At 49.2% G+C, this 17,839-nt stretch overlaps 1 protein-coding gene across 4 annotated transcripts in view; it reads right to left on the minus strand.

The window, feature by feature from the left end:
• The window catches only part of CLMN (calmin), a 113,051-nt gene that overhangs the window by 11,832 nt on the left and 83,380 nt on the right, over positions 1-17,839 (minus strand). For all 4 annotated transcript variants that reach the window (XR_010381067.1, XM_031454268.2, XM_031454266.2 and 1 more), the window contains exons 6-12: positions 16,109-16,299; positions 13,794-13,987; positions 12,778-12,860; positions 7,343-8,974; positions 4,039-4,235; positions 894-954; positions 217-287 (exon numbers count right to left, since the gene is read on the minus strand). Coding sequence is in view for 3 of the 4 variants with exons in the window: in XM_031454268.2 (XP_031310128.2) it covers positions 217-287; positions 894-954; positions 4,039-4,235; positions 7,343-8,974; positions 12,778-12,860; positions 13,794-13,987; positions 16,109-16,299 (2,429 nt within the window). In the remaining variant the exon portion in view is untranslated. The remainder of the gene's footprint in view (positions 1-216; positions 288-893; positions 955-4,038; positions 4,236-7,342; positions 8,975-12,777; positions 12,861-13,793; positions 13,988-16,108; positions 16,300-17,839) is intronic.

Raw genomic sequence — 17,839 nt, forward strand, 5'->3', positions numbered from 1 at the left:
GGCTCATGGATGTTAGTATCTACTTCTCCCTCCCACTCATATTCAAGTTATATTCATTTTCTCTGGAACAGGTGTTTTTCTTGCCTGACCCCAGACCATGAGTATTGTTATCAACAAAATGGAGTTGGAGAGTAGCCACCCCCAAAAGGTAGGCTGCATAATTAAAAAGCCAAAAAAAAATTTGAACCCCACAAAGCACAGAGGACAGCCACCAACCTGGTTAACATTCGGTTTCTTCTGTCGTCCAGATCTGCTGCGTTCCTCAACTGAACATAGCTAAAATGATCCTACAGTGAAATTTATAAACAAAACCCCCGCAACCCAATTAGTAAAGATGAAATCTCTGTAACAGAAAATAGAACAATTTTAAACATACAAAGCCGAGCATGCCATGCTTTTCTCAGTACTGCAAACATCTAGTTACAAAATAAAACTATGAAACAAAGAGTCTACATTATCCCCACTGGTGAACGGAAGAGGCCCCGCCCCACCCCCAACCCGAACGGGGAAGGTGGAGTCTGGGGCTCTGGGTCCCAGCACACCCAGAGCTCAGTGGCTGTGAAGACATAGCGAACCCTCTGCTGATACTGCACATCCATCTCTGAACGTGATCTTTCTGGGTGTGTGTGTGGGGGTAGTGGGGGTCTTGGATGCGTTTATTATGACAAAGAGGCCTTCGGGCTTTAAAATCATCACTTTATTTACAACCCCTACTGCCCAGACTGGACATCCGAGTGGACTGTGCTTAATGACAAGGTTTCAATTTGCTTGTCTTCTATCCAAAAGCATAGCTGTTGCACATCAGTAATGTCAAAGCTCTGGGCTGGGGAGGAGGAAGGATGGAAAGGAACTGATTAGCAGGGGCAGAAAGAAGAAGAAATTCACATACTAACCGATTCCAAAGATCTATCAGTATGTCGTCGAATGTAAATGCTGGAGTCACTGTGACTTGTCCTGAAAAATAAACACATGTTTTGATTTGGTGCCACCAAGAGCTCCTCACTGTCCCCATCCTGAAGCTGCCACCTGTGGAAGTAGGCAAGCTATGATTTCAGACCTAGTGATGGAAATGAGACATTTTACCCAATACGCCCACTCAAGCTGGATGTGCTTACAAATAGGATGATATTAATGAGACACACTGAGTCCCGGAACACAAGAAAAAAACAAAAACAGTGAGAAAGAATTTTAAATAGCATGCAGACCACATATTTTTAACAATCACAGGATTCGGGGGCAGGAAAGAATCTCTTTTTCCAAGCATCCTGAAGCCTTGGGACTCACCAGATGTCCTCTGCAAGCTAAAGCCAGACCCCGGCCGAGACCCAGGGTGTGGACTCCCTCTGCAGTGCTCCCTGCTCTGCACAGTGCTGCTGACAGTCCAGCTCTTGGGGGAACCAGCTCTTTTCCTTTCACACACGAGGAGGCTAATTTTTTGACTATATCTTTGAGGCTGACGTGGAATGGATCTCTGATCTTCTAAGAAACCTGGCTTGCTCAGGGCTGAGGCAAAAAGATACCCAGCCAGAGGCCTGGCTGTTATCTTGGCTCCTGACTGATTAACTGGCAACCTCAGCCAAATATTTACATTTTGGATCAGTTTGCCTCCTCTGTGAAATGGGACATCATTCCCAGCCCTCCTACTTTATGGAGCTGGTGGGGATAACAGTGCAGTATAGGTCAGAGTGGCCCTGTCCTGCTGCTCAGCAGAACGAGGTGTTGGATGTGGATGTGCCTGGTACAGGGACAGTCATGACAGTTTCCTCCAGGCTCTGTCCCATTCCACGGCCTCGGCCAGGTATCAGTCTCTCTGAACTCAGTTTCGAGCGTAAAAGAGGGGAGCAGGCGAGATGCCCCGCACACAGGAGGGGCTCCGGGCTCTGCGTTCGTCCATGTGCATGACTGCCCCGCCCCCCACTAGCTGCTGATGTTTGGTGGGAGGCTTCCACGGCAGCTAAGATGCTTCATAATAGTTCCAGTTTTGTCTGGAGTGAGACAGGGACGGGGAGCTGGGGGGGTCATGACTGCTGCCTGCTCTGTGCGGACTCTCCTTGGAGAGATGAGAGTAAAACCTCTGTGTTGACACAGACACTGAAATAACGGTTTACTTTTCAATATCCATCCCCCATGCAGTCATGTTCACTGGGTCCTTCTGATGGTGCGAATCCAAGATGCTTGCTTTCTTCCAATGCCCCCTCGTTCCTTCTCCCCTCCACCCCCAACATTCGACAAATATCTACCAAGGTGACTGCTACGTGCCAACTGTTCCTCAGGCTTATTCTTCCACCTAGAAAGTCTTGTCTCTCCCTTTCCCAAATCCAAAGCCTACTCCTCCCTCAATGCTGAATCCAAACGATGTCTCAGCCCCCCAGGCTGCCCCGGACTATCTCCACCTGCATCTGAGGTCTCAACGTGAAGTCCCTCCTTGCCTCCTAACACACCTATGGTGTCCACTCCATCCCAGCAGAACAGATGGGGCGCGTCTCCTCTCCCTCTGGCCGTGAGCCCCTGGAGGATGGAGCTGGGCTGCCCTCCTCCGAAAGCTCCAAGTCTAGTGGCCCCCATCACACAGTGGCCCCTCAAAGACTGCTGAGAATTGAGCTGCTGAGGGAGAAGTGGGGCGGTCTGACAACTGACCAACAGCCCCTCCCAAGTTTGGTGGAGTAGGTGATGGTGCTTAGAGCGGAGTCCAGTTGCAAATAAGGCAGATGTCTGCTGGACAGTCAGGCCAGGGGCAGCGAGAGGGACTCTGGGAGTCACGGCTAAGTTGGCGGCAGTTTTCCGCTGTGTCTCACACTTCCTCCCCCAGGCTTCCATCTGCTCTCCCTTCTTCCCCCACATCCCAGCCTGGGAACCAAGCAGAGGGGAGGTGAGGAGCAGGAAGGAGGTGGGGAGGAGGGCATCGGCCAGCCCCTCCTCTGGCTCTCCCTGTAGGTGCATCTCCCTAGTCACTCCCCCAGTGCTCATCTCAATAACCTCCCTTCGCAGCCAGCGTGGCTCACCCAGCACAGGCACTGAGGGGTAACAGAAAGAACATGGACCGTGGAATCTCACAGGTCAGAGTCCAAGACCCCAGAACTGCCATCTCCTAAGCTGGGAGGCGCCGTCTGTCCTTCCTTGTCGGCTGTAGCGATGCACAATTCCACCTCCCTGCTCACATGTGCCCACGAGGATTAATGAAGAAATGTATGGGTGGGTGACAGGTATAGCGCAGTGGCAGAGCACGTGCTTTGTGTGCACGAGGTCCCGGGTTCAATTCCCAGTGCCTCTGTTGGTGGTGAGGGGAGAAGAAATGTATGAGAAACGCCTGACACATAAGGGCTGGTAAATGGTGACTGTCGTGATGGTGAGTGATAATGGAGAGCTACCGGGGTCTTCTGACATTCAGCAGTTAAATATTCTCCCTGGGACAAATCTGGATCATCCGGTGGCCTTGCAGTGACAGAGCAGATGTGAGCTACAAGCTTCCTACCAGTTAAAGCTCATTACATGTCTGCTTCCCCCTCCCCCGGAGCAAATCAACCATCCTTACTTCCCTGCACCCAAACTCGTGGGTGGAGCTGTCATATTAACGTCCAGCTTTCACGTGATGAGGATAAGCAGTCCCTTCAGCCCACAGGCAGCGCATCCCTTCCAGTTCTCTAAGGTGCTTATAAACGGCTAAGTTCAGTCTCTACCCAGCCCGACTGGCGGCTATCAGGGCGGCCGGCAGTCTCCAAGTCTGTTATTCCTCATACCCAACCCCTACCTACGGTTCGGCCATCTCTCTGTCACTGCTAGTTTCCACCCAAAGCTATGCGGAGTGAGGGGAGGAGGCAGAGTTCAGGTCCTTCCTATGAGCAGGTCTGATAGTGGTAACTTTGACGGGGGAGCCCAGGAGTGGAGGATGAGGACTTTGTCTGAATCTGTGTTTCCTCTGCCGTCCAGCCCCGCCCCTGTGTCCCTCCCCCCATGACATCAGAACCTGAAAGGAGAATGAGTTCATAAGGGTAGGACCCCAGCTCAGGCTCCAGGGGTGAGAAGATGTTAATAAAATACCTGGAGGGGACTTTGTGGTCGCCAGTGTCTTCTTCGAGGTCATCTGAGGACTGAACAGTTCCGGGCGCTATAAATATCGAACTTTCTACGTGGTCCACATGTTTCCTTTTCTCCTTTTTTTTACTGCTGATCGATTCTTCCATTACCTTTGCTTCTAAAGGGTTTGCTAAGTTTTCCGACTTGGGGAATTCCTGGGACTTAAGGACAAGACAACCAAATACAAGTCAGCATTTTATGCTGATGCTGAGTGACACCTTCCAGTTGTGCTCCGCTCCACCTTGACCCCCAGACCCAGCTAGGGTGCCCCTTCCAATCCTGCCTCTCCCATGGGTTCTTTCCAGTACAGCCCACAGGGAAGACAAGCCAGTTTGAACCACTGCTCCCTCTGCAGAGTTTCAAATGCAGAGTTTCACTCCAGACGGAGGGAGTGAAAACAGCATGGGTTTTACAGTCCTTAAGACCTGGTTTCAAATCCCGGCTAAGTCATCTATCTTACCTTGAGCAACTGCCTTCATCTCTCTGATCCTCAGTTTCCTTGTCTGTCAAATGGGTATAATAATGACCAACCTCTTCCCACTATACCACAGTGTTTCCTATAAAGGATGTGCCTTGCAGTGGGCAATGGTTGGCCCCTTCACAAAACCATCACCCACTTAAACAGAGGAATGAATCTTGGAGGTCCCCGCGTTTGGAGAGATGACATCTTCACTGCATTTGGCTGAAGGTGGATCCTAGTGCAACATCTGTAGCATTTGTTTGATAAGGAAGATTCTTTGGCCACTGGCCCCACAAGGCACTCTAAAGCCTACCAGCAATGTGCCGGCGTAAAATCAGTTAAAAAAAAAAAAAAAAAGAAGAAGACAGAGGCGGCACTTAAAAAAAAAAGCAGCAGCAGCTTGGGAATTGCTGGGGCACCTCTCAAGAATTCCTACAGGGGCTGGAAAAACCTGCTCAACAGGTGTTTGAAGAAGACTTCAGTGGCCAGGCCCATGCAGCCTGGGAGAACAAAGCTCCCTGCAGAAATTAAAACCGCCCCCAGCAATCCGAAAAGCCAGTTCCTCCTCCAGCATCAACGGGCAACTGCTACCTTTTCTAAAAGGTGAGAGGAGGAGAGAACTAATTTTTTTAAAGACTAGAAGAACTTGCCATTTGCTAGTCCCTTTAGAAAACAGTTTTTTCATTTCTTTTTGAAGGAGGGCCAGGCATCGGAGACATGCTGTCCCACGTCACTTTGTCCATCAGGCGGCAAGACTCACAGACCTCACCCGCCATCCCGGCTGTGACCCCCCGTCCTGCTGGCTCACAGGGGTCAGGGCCAGGGCTGCACTCGGGGGCAAACTGCAAGGTGTGCCTGGCAGCCCTGGGCACTTGCTCACTGGACAGGAGAGAGATGGAGGAAGCAGATCAGAGCTGAGAGACGTGGGCAGAGGTACCAAGAAATGCAAGCTCTCTCCACCCCCGGCTCCATGTAAGATGGATTCAAACCTAGGTCTCCTGATGCCATCCCCAACCCTGGGCTCTTTCCACCCCCGTCACCTGTCCACATGCCGGCACACACAGGTGCACAGCCTGCCTCTGGAAGGAAAGCAGAAGAGAATGTAATGTCTCGTCTGCATCCCACAGGTCACCATCCATCACTGCGGGAGGCGAACTTAGCCACTCATTGGCCATTTTGAGTAATGCAGAGGGGTAAGGCGACACAGGCTTTCTTCCCACCACCCACCCAGTCCCCTTTCTTTAGTCCTAAAAGAGTGTTTTTGGCCTGTAACAATCCAGAGAATCGCCCCAGTTGCTGTTGTCATCCCCCAACCTGGGGACCCTGAGATGCGATGTCACTGAGGGACACTTCTCACACCGCTGGATCTTGGGGTCTCCTACAGGACGAGCCTGCTCTGACAAGTCAGCAGAGAGCAGGTGGGAGGGGTGGGGGGAGGGCTGGGTTCCTCTCCCCAGGGCAGGGGGTAAGGTGGCAGGCGGGTCATGGGCACCATCCAGCCCTCTTCTCCCTCCAAAGATGGACACAGAGCAGGTGCTCAGCCCCAAACCACCCATCCCGCCACATCTCCAAGGCTTAGTGCCGGAGAACCCTGCTCCTCCCAGTGCCCCAGTGGCTACTCCCCGCTGTCTGGAGTTGGCAAACCTGTACATGGGGCTACCATTTCTGGCCCATCTAAATCCTAAAGGTCTCTTAAGGCCACTCAGGTTCCCCTTCTCCTGCAGCTTCCCCAGGGCCAGGCTTTCTCACTCCTCTGAGCACCCTTGGGCCCTGACTCTCCACTGCCCTGAGCCCGAGCGTGGCCTTTCACCCCGGGGGTTTCATCCACCTGCCCTCACCTTGGACCCCAAGCCCTCAAGCAGCACCCCTTGTCTCCCCCTTTGAAGGCCCCGTCAGGCTGACCTCTGGAGCCCAGAGATTCATACACAAATACTCTTTCCTGGGAGAGTAAATCACAGCCCACGAAACCAGGGTGTTAATGTCCAAAATGCTACTGTTCTAGATGAGAGTGACCTCTCTGCCTGTGGAGAGGGGCTGGGCAGCCTCCTGGGAGGGGGCGCCGTTGGCATCAGGCTTTGAAGGGAAATAAGTGTTTGCCAAGTGAAGTGCAGGGAAGGGTGTCCAGAGCAGGGAACAGCAAGAGAAAAGCCTAGAGGCAGAGGAGCTGCGGAGGAGCGTCTGGGAGGCAGAGAGGAGGCGGGCTTGGCTAGAGGGGGCGCAGGAAGGGGGACCCAAAGGGGCATCGGGTCAGGGAGCCCCGCACCCTCTCGCTGCTCCCTCTGGTGGCCCCTCTTGAGCTGCTGGGCCGGATGAAACGGCGACACGAGGTGGCAGAGGACTGTGTGCCTCACTGCTCCAGCTCAGAATGCGAGTCCCCCTTGTGCTGTTTACACCACCCACTTCTACACATGGGAGCCAAACAATAGTGCATTTAAAAATCAAGGCCGGAGTACAAGGCGAGGCCTGGCTTGGCCTTCCCAGGCGAGGAAGGGGCACTACGGCTCACTGAGTGCACGCAGTGTGGAGCCGTGAGTACGATTTAGAATGATTCCTGCTGCTGCTCTGCTGGACCCTGAGACATGACCTCATCTGAGCCTCCTGGAAGCCTGTGGGCCTGGCTGGGACTAGGGGGAGGCCAGTGAGGCGTCCAGGTTGCTAACCCTACCCTTGCCTGAGCCTGAGCGAGTGTAACTTGATATTCTGGACCCAGAAGGTCTGTGGGGGAGGTTTCCTTTCTCTATTTCATGAATCAGAGACATACAGAACTCCCCATGCAGGCCCAGGGTTCCCAAACCCACAATCCAGTACCTGATGGCTCTCCCCCGGGGCACTCTCTTCAGCCTCACTCTGCTGGTGGTCCCCTCGCGGGGCTGGGGGAGCGGGTTCAGAGGCTGGTCTGGCATCCTCCGTGATGCTGGCCCAGGAGAGGTCCTCACGCAGCCCCAGGAAGCTGCAGCTGCTCTGGGAGCCCTCAGCCTCGTCGGCCCCCTCCTCCCTGGACCCCAGGTCCGGCAGGTAGCCCTCTGATTCTTCGAGGTCCATGTCTTCATTTTTCAAATCCTCTGAACCTTCGGCATAAGCCTCCAAAACCGCCGCCAGGGGGACCTCGTAATGTGGGTAATAGAAGAGGTCGTGGGGGATGACGGAGATCTTGGAGAGCGGCGGCGACAGCCTGAAATCCAGGCCTTCCTCACTGGGGCTCTGGAGGGTCTCCAAGCTGACGTTGCTGCTGGGCGGGCTGGAGGGTAATTCTCCCCCCAGCCCCTGTGCGTTGTTGGGGTCCCCTTCCTCCTCCCCTTGATGGCGATGTGGAGACTTTCGCTTGGCCTTTTCATACACTTCTGGCTTTTTATCCACAGCTGCCTCCTCGGGGGCCGAAGAACAGCCTTGGTCCTCTGCTCCAGGGTCCTTGGGAGGTGCGTGCTGGTTGGGCATCACCGGAGGCTCTTCCGAATCCATCTTTTTGTGGGCAGATTTACCCCTCCTCTTACCCAGTTTCTCCAAATGATCCTCCAATACCCCATCTTCGGCAGGTTTGTTCTCATGAGGCAAAGGAACCTCGTTGAAGGCCTGGCTGGTGGAGGCAAAATCTGTGAGGTTGCTGTTAAACTTAGAGGCTTTTAATGGGATGCCCTCGAAATAGTCCTCTTTATCCATAGCTTCTACAGTCAGCAGTTTAACCTTGATCTCCAAGGATTCAGCCATGACGGTATTATCTCCAAGGGGTGAGAGGGGCCGACTTTCTTCCTCGGGGCTGCCTGCCCTCTCTGACGCCCCATCCCAGGAGGGAGAGGTCTGGAATGCCTGAGAATGATTGACCTTCGCATCCACCAAAGACACATCGCCAGGAGCCTTGTTGGAGGCGGCTTCCAGGACCTTTGGGGCTTCCTGTTTTGGTGTTTCTTCAGCAACCTCCACTGCCGAGACATGTCCATCCTGCTTGGACAACTCCTTTGTTCCTCTTGGGCTCCCTTCGAAGCGAAAGTCTTGCCTGTAGGAAGGGTCCTCACTGCAGGAGGCATCCTTGTAGATGTCAGCCTCGAAGTGCACAGTTTTCTTGATTGGCAGAGAGTTGGACCTCCGGTTGTCCTTTCTGGATGATAAGATGGAAGTTTCTGGAGGCGGCTCACTGGTGTCGTTGGTCTTCCCCGGCACCCCCTGGAGAACCTGGTCGATGATCTGCTGCATGATCTCGGTGGAGCTGTCTGACAGCTCCTGGCTGGAAACACCGCCCAGGCAGTGTTCCTTCACACTCTCAGGCTTGTCGCAGACGAAGACTTTGGAGGGTGGTGGGTGGCTGGTTTCATGGTTGACGGTGTAGGCACGTTCCCCATTCTCAGGCAGAAGGAAGATGGTGCTCTCCTGTTCGGAAGGGGTTTCTTTGATGCGAACAAAGGTGGATTCAATGGGGGCTTCTTGTTCTGAATCCACAAAATCCTCCTGCAAGGAAGCACAGGGCAATGTGAAATCAGCAGAACATCTCAGTGCAACATATCATCTCCACTCAAAAAACAAAAACCAAAGCAGAGAAAGCACCTCAGAGCTAATGGAAGGGTTCTGATTAGGGTGTCAATGGGCAAATGACCCTTGTTTCTGCTGAAATGTGAAAACACCAGATAAGTTAAAAAGAATATGTTTTCTAGAGCTATGGATGCAAAGACATCTCAATGAACTGAACTCTGGAGAAGGATGAGCCCTTCCTAAGTGAACAGAGATCGTCAGTGACGTCATACCGGTGGGTCACTGCCTAGTCTGAGTGTGGACAGGAGACGAACCCGACTGAGATCAAGAAAGACCAGCTAAATCTTTATTTGTTGTGTGGGCTGGTGTGAGAGACTGAATCTGGAAGGGCCCCAAATGCAAAACCAACTCCCCTCATGTGCTAATTCTCCCATAAGGGACTTTTGCTCAGTAACACACCGCTGAGAGCCAGGTTGAAAGCAGAGAATCATCCTGGTGGTACTGCAGTGAGTGGCTCCCAGTGCACTGCTGGGCAGAGTGGTTGACCTCGTTCTAACATTATTTGAAGCCAGAGGGCTGAAATTAAATAAAACTGCAATGGAGTCCGTATCAACCCCCCGAGAAGGGCAAAATGATCAGCTCCTCATCGCAGGTCCTTGTTTGGGAAAGGGCTACATTCTCTGGGGGAAAATGTCATCTACCTCCACTCTCCTGTTACTTTTATACATCAGATCTGGCATAAAGTAAAAAATGTTAAGACACGAAGAAGGGAACAGACTCAGAATCGAGAGAAACAATAGTCATTAGAAGTAGATCCAAATATGACCCAGGGTTCTGACTAGCAAATAAAGACTCTAAAGTAACTATTTAACCAACACTACAAGAAATACAAAGGTCGTTCTTCAGGATGAAAGAAAATGATTACAGACAGAAGCCTGGGTCTGAAGCGGGGAATGAAAAGTACTGGAAATGGTAAATGTGTGGTCAATATAGAAGACTGTTTAAAAAGTTTTCTCAAAAAGTCTCCTGTTTAAAGTAAAAATAATAACAAAGCATTGGGGATTAAAACATATAAAGAAGCAAAGTAAATGACAATATCAGCCCAAAAGAATGGAGACATGGTGAGTGTAATTAAATAGTTGCATATATAAAAATAAATAAACATGTTTTATGTAAAAGTTGTATAATAGTAATTCAAGGTAGGTTGAGATATGTTCAAGATGACTGTTACAATCCAGAGGAAAACTACTAAAAAGATAAAATGAGAAGATGTGGCTAAAAAGCTAACAGAGATAAAGTGGAAACAAAAAAATAATTGAGAAATCCAAAAAAAGTTAGAAAGGAAGGACACAGGTGCATAGAACCAAAAGGACCAATGGGAAACAATAATCAGTGGTAGATTACATCTATATAGATGGTCAAAAAAATACATTCATAAAATGACACACTAATTCTTGTCAGAATGGATAAAAAATAAGACCCAACTGTATACTATTTACAAGAGACATGCTTTAAATCTAAGCACACGTACACATAAAGGAGAAAGATGGAAAAAGATAGCTCATACAAATGCTAATCATAAGAAAGCCAATAAAGCTATATTCCCATCCAACAAAGTACACTTCAAGACAAAGGGAGAAATGGCATTAAAAAGAGATGACATCATCAGGAAAAGTCAACAGTCCTAGCCGTGTGAGCATGTGTGGCACGCCTTCAACAGACACAAAGTAAAAAATGACAGAACTTAGAAGAGACATAAACCCGCAATCATGAGTTGGAGATTTTTGACATTTTTTCCTCAAACCCACTGATAGGAAAAGCAGAAAAAAAAATCAATATGTCTATAGAATATTAGAGCAGCATATTAACCAACTCAACTTAACTGATATTTAAAGACTGTCAATGCTTTCACGGCACAAGACACCTTCTTTTCAAAGACGTATGGTGCATTTATGCAAATAAACCATATGTCAGGCCATAAAACCGGGCACAAGGTCTGGTACGTGGCCAGGGCTTAACGAATGTTTATTGAAACAAACTAAACGCAGCTGAACTGTTAGGCAATAATTCAGTGGGTGTCTAGATTAGCTGGGATGGCTCATGTGTAATCAGTCCCCGAGGGATGTGAATGGACTGTTCCGTGGTGATGCACTGTGATTTTTGGGTCAGGATGAGTTTGTCCAGGTATCATATTTTGTTCAACCTCTCTTTCCCCAGCCCCTGTCTCTGACTGCAGCCCTGGGAATATCCAAGGGTCAGATTTGTTGAATCCTGGCCATGACCTTGACTCACACAAGTATCTTAAGTTTTAGCTGATTTCAAACTCTCCCTACAGCTTGAGACCTCAGGGCTAAGAAAAGATCTAGTGCCTAGTATTTCAGAGTTCAGTAATGGACTACATGAAGATTAAATTACAAAATAATAACAATCATCACCATTTTCTAAGCATCAACTGTTGTGCCAAGCATAGGAGTAGGTACTTTCCGTATCTACTCAGACTTCACATAACTCTGAAATGTGGGCCATATTTCCATTTGACAGATGCTATCTCATTCCAATATGCGTCAGAGATGTTAAGTAAGCAGCTCAAGGTCACACAGCTTTGAGTGGCAGAACTGACATTCCAGCCCACGGAATGCCTGCATCTAAAGCACCCTGGGAAAATCCATGGTCCAGAAACAGATGTGAAACACATGCACAGGCAGGGACTGGAATGAAAGCCGCAGCCTGGGGAGGACCCAGTCTGGCTCTTCTGAGCTGCACCAAAGCGGATCTCCGTTTCAGCCATACGTTGTAAGGGATGTAACAGCCTGAACTTTGGAACCACAGAGAGCTGGGATCAAACTCTAGCTGTGCGCTTGGTAGCTGTGTGATCCTGGAGAGACCTTTGTCTGTTTTAAGCGTCTGTTTTCTCATCTATAAAATGAAGATAATGGTACTGAGCCATGTCGGGTTGCAGGAGTGGCAGTCAGCCCAGAGACACACAGGACAGCCACCTGACAAGCCTCCAGCTAAAAGAGCAGCCTGTTCCTCCTGCGAGCATTAGTTCTTCATGCTTATCTTTTTCTGGTCTAGTACTTCTAACCTCCTGAAGTTATAATGCTTTGCTGACTTGTCAACTGTTTTCTCTATTAGAACAAAGCTACACAAGGTCGGGGACTTCATCCATCTAGTTTATTGTCAGGTTCCCCTGAGCCAGCATTAGGTGTTCAGTAACTTTCCAATAAACTCAATATAGGACCATTGTTCTTGTTCTGGTCATTCCTATTACTGTCTCAGGCTTGTGCTTGGGTTGGGTGGAGGTTCAATGGAGCCATGATAACGTCTAAAAGGTCTGATTCTGCTCCAAAACAACCTGTCCCCAGGTATACTCAGATTCTGAAACTAAAAAGGCATGCTTTTGAATGGTCATTGTCTTTTATCATCTTTTAAGTTCTGATTAAATCTGGTAAGGCTGCTAAAATGTTCCATCTGACAGCTGAAAAATCGAGCAGCTGACCCATATCACAAGTGGGCATCTTTTATGATCTTCACAGAGTTTGGGGATAGAGGAGGTTTGGGGGAGGTGTGGCTCACTTCCCATACTGCTTTTAAATGTCATACGTGTTATATATGATTTTGAAATGAAAATGTGGCAAGGCAAGGCTCAAGGGACTTGAGCCCAAGCTTTGACAATTACAGCCCATCACACGGAGTAACACAGCCTGAGCCCCAGCTCTGTCTGATGGCCAGCTGATGGGAGTGTACCGTTTCTAAATTAGAGGTAAGGAAAACAAACATACGGCTTCCAACTCTGGGAAATGTTCTAGAAACTGTGCCACGTAAGTCACGATGGACTGCTCGTCCGGCGTGTCAACCATGATGTCTGTTAAGAGAGAGACAGGAGTTAGGACACACAAACATGCGATTTTTAACTAGAATGACTTGAGAGAAGCCTCATCTGGCTAATGAGCGGAGACGCTGGGATGCAGAGTTCAGGGCTTCTTGTTCCCAGGATTCTGTTACTCCCTGCGATCTTAGTTCCCCACTGCTAGCAGCCAGCTCACTGCTGGCCCCATCAGTGAGTCTGGTGAACCAGGACCCTTACACGCTGCTGGAGGGAGCCCTAAGTTTGGCAGTCCTAACCCACGTGGAAAGCAATCTGACAGAGATAACCAACACCTTAAAAGGGTGTGTACTTTCAACTGAATTGTTTTCCTGTACACCTGAAACTAACACTATAAATAGACTACATTTCAATAAAAATTTTTTTTTAAATTAAAAAATAAAAATAAATATGTGAAAGTTAAAAAAAAAAGTGTATACTTTCTTATTCCAACGATGGGACCTGGTCCTGAAGGAAATAATCTGAGATGCATGCTGAGCTTTATTCAATAAGATGCTCACTGTAGTGTTACAGAAAAACATGACTATTCCCAAAAAATTTCAACATCCACCAGTGGTAGAAGAGCTAAGTAAATTTTGGTACATCCACCCGATGGAATATTATGCAGCCAAAAAGATGCATAATGAAGACATCATAGCAGCATGCAAAATACTTATGTCACAATTATAATGTTAGATTTTTAAAAAGTAAGATACAAAAATCTACATATACTGAATGACACCAATTGTGTAAAAAATGTAATTAGATGCATAGAAAAATCTTGGGAAAATGATCTCAGTGGTAGGGATGTAGAAGAGATAAAAATTCATTAGATTTTTCTGGACTTTCCAGATTTTCTACATGGACAGCAGGTGTTACATACGTAATAGAAAAAATTATTACCAAGGAAGAAAAAGAGAGAACCACTGCTACCTTCCGGCTCCAGGAGCCTGGGGATATGGAGGGCATTGTGGGCGATGCTGAAAGCCTTCTCTAGATTTTCCCGCATGGAGTTTTCCAGCGCCTGCTTCATGTCAACCAGGCTGGGGTCGATGGCCTTGATCACGGCCAGGAAAGCCAGCCCGCTTCTCCAGCTGCCGGCGAAGTCCTGCACCGCCACGCCGTACCTGAGGAAGAGCCGCCGCCCCAGCGCAGGTCAGGAAGCAGACTCAGTGGTGCCTCGCTGGCCCCCGAGTGGGGCCAGGAGCTGCTGACCCAGTGAGGCCCAGACGCCCCCAGCCCTGAGCACAGGGACAGCTGCACTGAACCATCCACGTTTCCATTCCCAGACAAACAGAATAGGAAGGTATATATTATACAAAGAGACAGCATAGGACCTCATGTTCCCCAATGCTTTCCCTTCCTCTCTCCCTCCCTCCCTCCCTTCCTTCCTTTCTTTCCTTCTTTCTTTCTACCTATCTACCTATCTATCTAAAGGAGCAATTTTATGCACTATTCCTTTTATCAGTGAGATTCAAAATGCAGCAAACACACATATGCTGTGCAATAAAAAAGGAGCCCGAAAGACCCAAGTTCACACCCCGGCTGCCCCTCTGGACTCCCAGTGCCGCGGCCCTGGGCCGGTCATGTACCCCTCTAAGCCACGAACTCCTCATTTATAAAACAAGGTGGCTGTCGTGGGGAAGTGTCAGGTTGAACCCACAAGAAGGGCCACGTCATGTGCACAATCTAAGGGGGGATGTGGGTAGCACACGGAAGCCACTCCTAAGTGACAGCTAATGTCATTCTTTTTGTTTTTGTTTTGTTTTGTTTTTTTTTGGGGGGGAGGTAATTAGCTTCAATTATTTATTTTTTTTAACAGAGATACTGGAGACTGAACCCAGGACCTCGTGCATGCTAAACACATGCTTTACCACTGAGCTACACCCTCCCCCCGACCTTAATGTCATTATTAATATAAATAAAATGTAACTCTAAAAGTGACAAAGATATGGGAGGGTATAGCTCAGTGGTAGAGTGCATGCCTGGCATGCACAAGGTCCTGGGTTCAATCCCCAGTAACTCTATCAAAAAAAAAAAAAACAAAAAAACCTCAATTACCTCCCCCAAAACAAAAATAAAAAATAAATTAAAAAAAAAAGTGACAAAGATAGATAATCCTGCACTAATTTCCTTTAGAATCCATTCTTTGAGACCCCTTGCCAATCTCCCAACTATGGTCACTGAACTCTCTTTAAAAAAAAACAAAAACCAAACATCTTTTTATTTAGAAATCATTTGAGGGTCCTAAGAAGTTGCAAAAGCAGTACCCTCCACCCAGCCTCCTTCAGCGGTAGCATCTTAGGCTACCAGCGTGTGTTATCGGAGGCGGGACCCTGACGTTGGTACAAGACTGTTAAGCCACAGCCCATGTTAGGATTCCATCGGCCCCACGGCCACGGGGGCCATTTTCTCACAAGTACCCCTGCCTGTAAACGGCACCACAAAGGAGGTACGCTGCCCCACCCCACAAAGACACTTCTTCTCCGTTACAGTCACCCTAACTCCTGCAATGAGCTCTCTTTTAGTTGACTTATTTTTAAGCAACATTCATCGACTCTTATGATGCTTGACTCCTTAATCAAACTCCAAAGGTCCAACCTCTCTCCCATCTTTTTTCCCCTGCCATCTTTTACTTCCAGACACCGGGGAGACGGGAACTGATGTTAAGTGTTTATTAAGCGCCGATGCTCTGCAAGGCGCTTTCATGGAGTTTATTTCCTGGCACCCTCACTACCCTGTAAGGCAGTGAACGGCAAGTCACCATCTTATGGGTGCAGCTTAGAGAGGTAAGTGACTCCTCAGGGTCTCCCAGTCGCGCAGGGGTCAAAACAGGAGGCTAGGCTCCAGTTCACCTGCTTCGGTTTTGGAAGGGCCAGCCCTAATTCTGATACGTTGCAGCCTTTATTGTTCTTAGTTTTTAAGTCGCTGCAGACTCTGAAAGATGCCCAGAAGCTTAATAACAAATACAGACATGTTAGGATCCGAGAGATGCGCCTACTTTGGGACTGAACATGGTGAAGGCTCTTTCGATTTACATGCAAATTCTGCAAACCAAACAGTTTTGAGCGCAGAAACAGAGAGGCAGACAGTGTTCCTTCCTCTGAGAGTCCCCGTGAAACGCCAGGCACGCTCGGGCACGTGACTGAGTAAATGGTGGTGCCCCCTTGCCTGCCCTCCCAAGGGAGGGGCCCCTCCCTCGGCCCGGCAGCCGCGCGGGGGGATGGGGGCCAGGGCGGGGGCCTTACTTCCTCGTTTTCCTCTGCACCCAGGCCAGCAGTGTCCTGATGGCCTTCCTCTGGTCCTTCACCGATATCGCCACACTCCTCTCTGCGGTGGGCGTGGGTGGGAAGGAAGAGTCTGAGTCTGTGCCCCCCGAGCCGGGTGACAGGCTGGAAGATGGAGAGTTTCTGCTGAGGTTGCCCGTGAGCTCTTTAATCTGGAAGGAAACCAGCATTTCAGATCCCAGAGGCAGACCCCGCAAGGACCCTCCTGGGCCCTGGCTGGAGGGACCAGCTCAGGCAGAACTGGTTCTCCAGATAGGGAGAAACCTCATTCTACGGTCATATGTCAGGGGACCGGGCAGTGCTCACGGTGGCCTGACCGTTTCTTGTGGCTTGTGGTGTGTGCAATGACGCTTTGCAGGGAAAAGCACCTCTTCCAGAAGTTTCTTTAATTCTGGCCAGGAGCTGCAAATGAGGTCTTGCTGACCTGACTCTGCTTACCCCTGATCGCTCATGACCTGTCACTCCCTGAGTACATCATGCTGCTTCCAGCCCCACTGCCTGTGCTCACCCAGGTCCGGCAGCCTGGATGTCCCTTCCCTTCAACGCTGAATTTCTGGTTACTCAGAATGTGCTCTGACCATGGGGTGCATGAGAAATGCAGAACCCCAGGCCCTGTTCCAGACCTAGAGAATCAGATTCTTCATTTCAACACCCCCCACCCAGGTGACTGGTATGCACAGTAAAGTCTGAGAAGCACTCTAGCGCACTCCTACTCATCCTTCAAAACCCCGCTCTTGTGTCACTTCTTCCAGGGAGTTTTCCTCACTCTCCTTCCCCCTCTGAAACAGTGGCCCTGGCTTGGTGCTTTTATAACACTCTGCTCATACTCTGATTATGGCCTGCACTGCAGAATTCTGTAACATGGGACTGACTTGTCTGTGATTCCAGAAAGTCTTGAGAGCACGACTTTGTATGTACAGAGCCTGGCACAAAGGAGAAACTCAACAGACATTTACTGAATAAATAAATGACAATCTGGGTGGAGTCAAGGACTTTTTACACATTACAGGATGTTTCCAGCGTCTATCAGGGAGTTTAAGAACAAACATCAGTAACCGAAGCCTGTGTATTACACTGCACAATTGACCAAGGGCTTTCCCAAGTAGCATCTCTTGGTGCTCAAAACATATTCTGACCACTGCTATTATTTCACAGATGTGGAAACCGAGGCTCAGAGGGAAGGCCCCACCCCCCCCCCCCTTTTTTAAGTTCAGGGCTCACATAGAACTGGATCTCTTGTCTCCAAGCCTTGTTGGAGCTCATTCTGCTCTGAAAGGTAAGCACTGAGTCTCTGTCACGTCCTCTTTACTCTCGGGACGGCCAGTAAATAATGAGCCATGATTTTCTATTTCAAAAGCGGGGCATTTAGAAGATGAAGTGTCAGCTCACTCCCTACTATTAAGGGAAAAAAAAACTTGAGCACAATTTTAAATGCCACCTTCATACTCGAGCTGCAGAGCCTGCCCTTCCTCTGTAAAATCTGTCTTTCCAGAAAGAGGCGGAAGGTGCTAAGGATGGAAGAACAAGGTCTCCCCGTCACATATGCCTCTTCCTAGAGCTCTCTCTGCTTCAGGCTCTTTAACTGTCTCTGATGAACACGAGTCATTTTAGGAAAGTGATTCCTCCAAGTTCGAGTTTTGGTTGGAAGTATTTCCCCAGTTCCTGTGACATTTTAGAAAAAAATTATTTTTC

Source organism: Camelus dromedarius, chromosome 5 (genome assembly GCF_036321535.1).
Source record: "Camelus dromedarius isolate mCamDro1 chromosome 5, mCamDro1.pat, whole genome shotgun sequence".
Taxonomy (NCBI): domain Eukaryota; kingdom Metazoa; phylum Chordata; class Mammalia; order Artiodactyla; family Camelidae; genus Camelus; species Camelus dromedarius.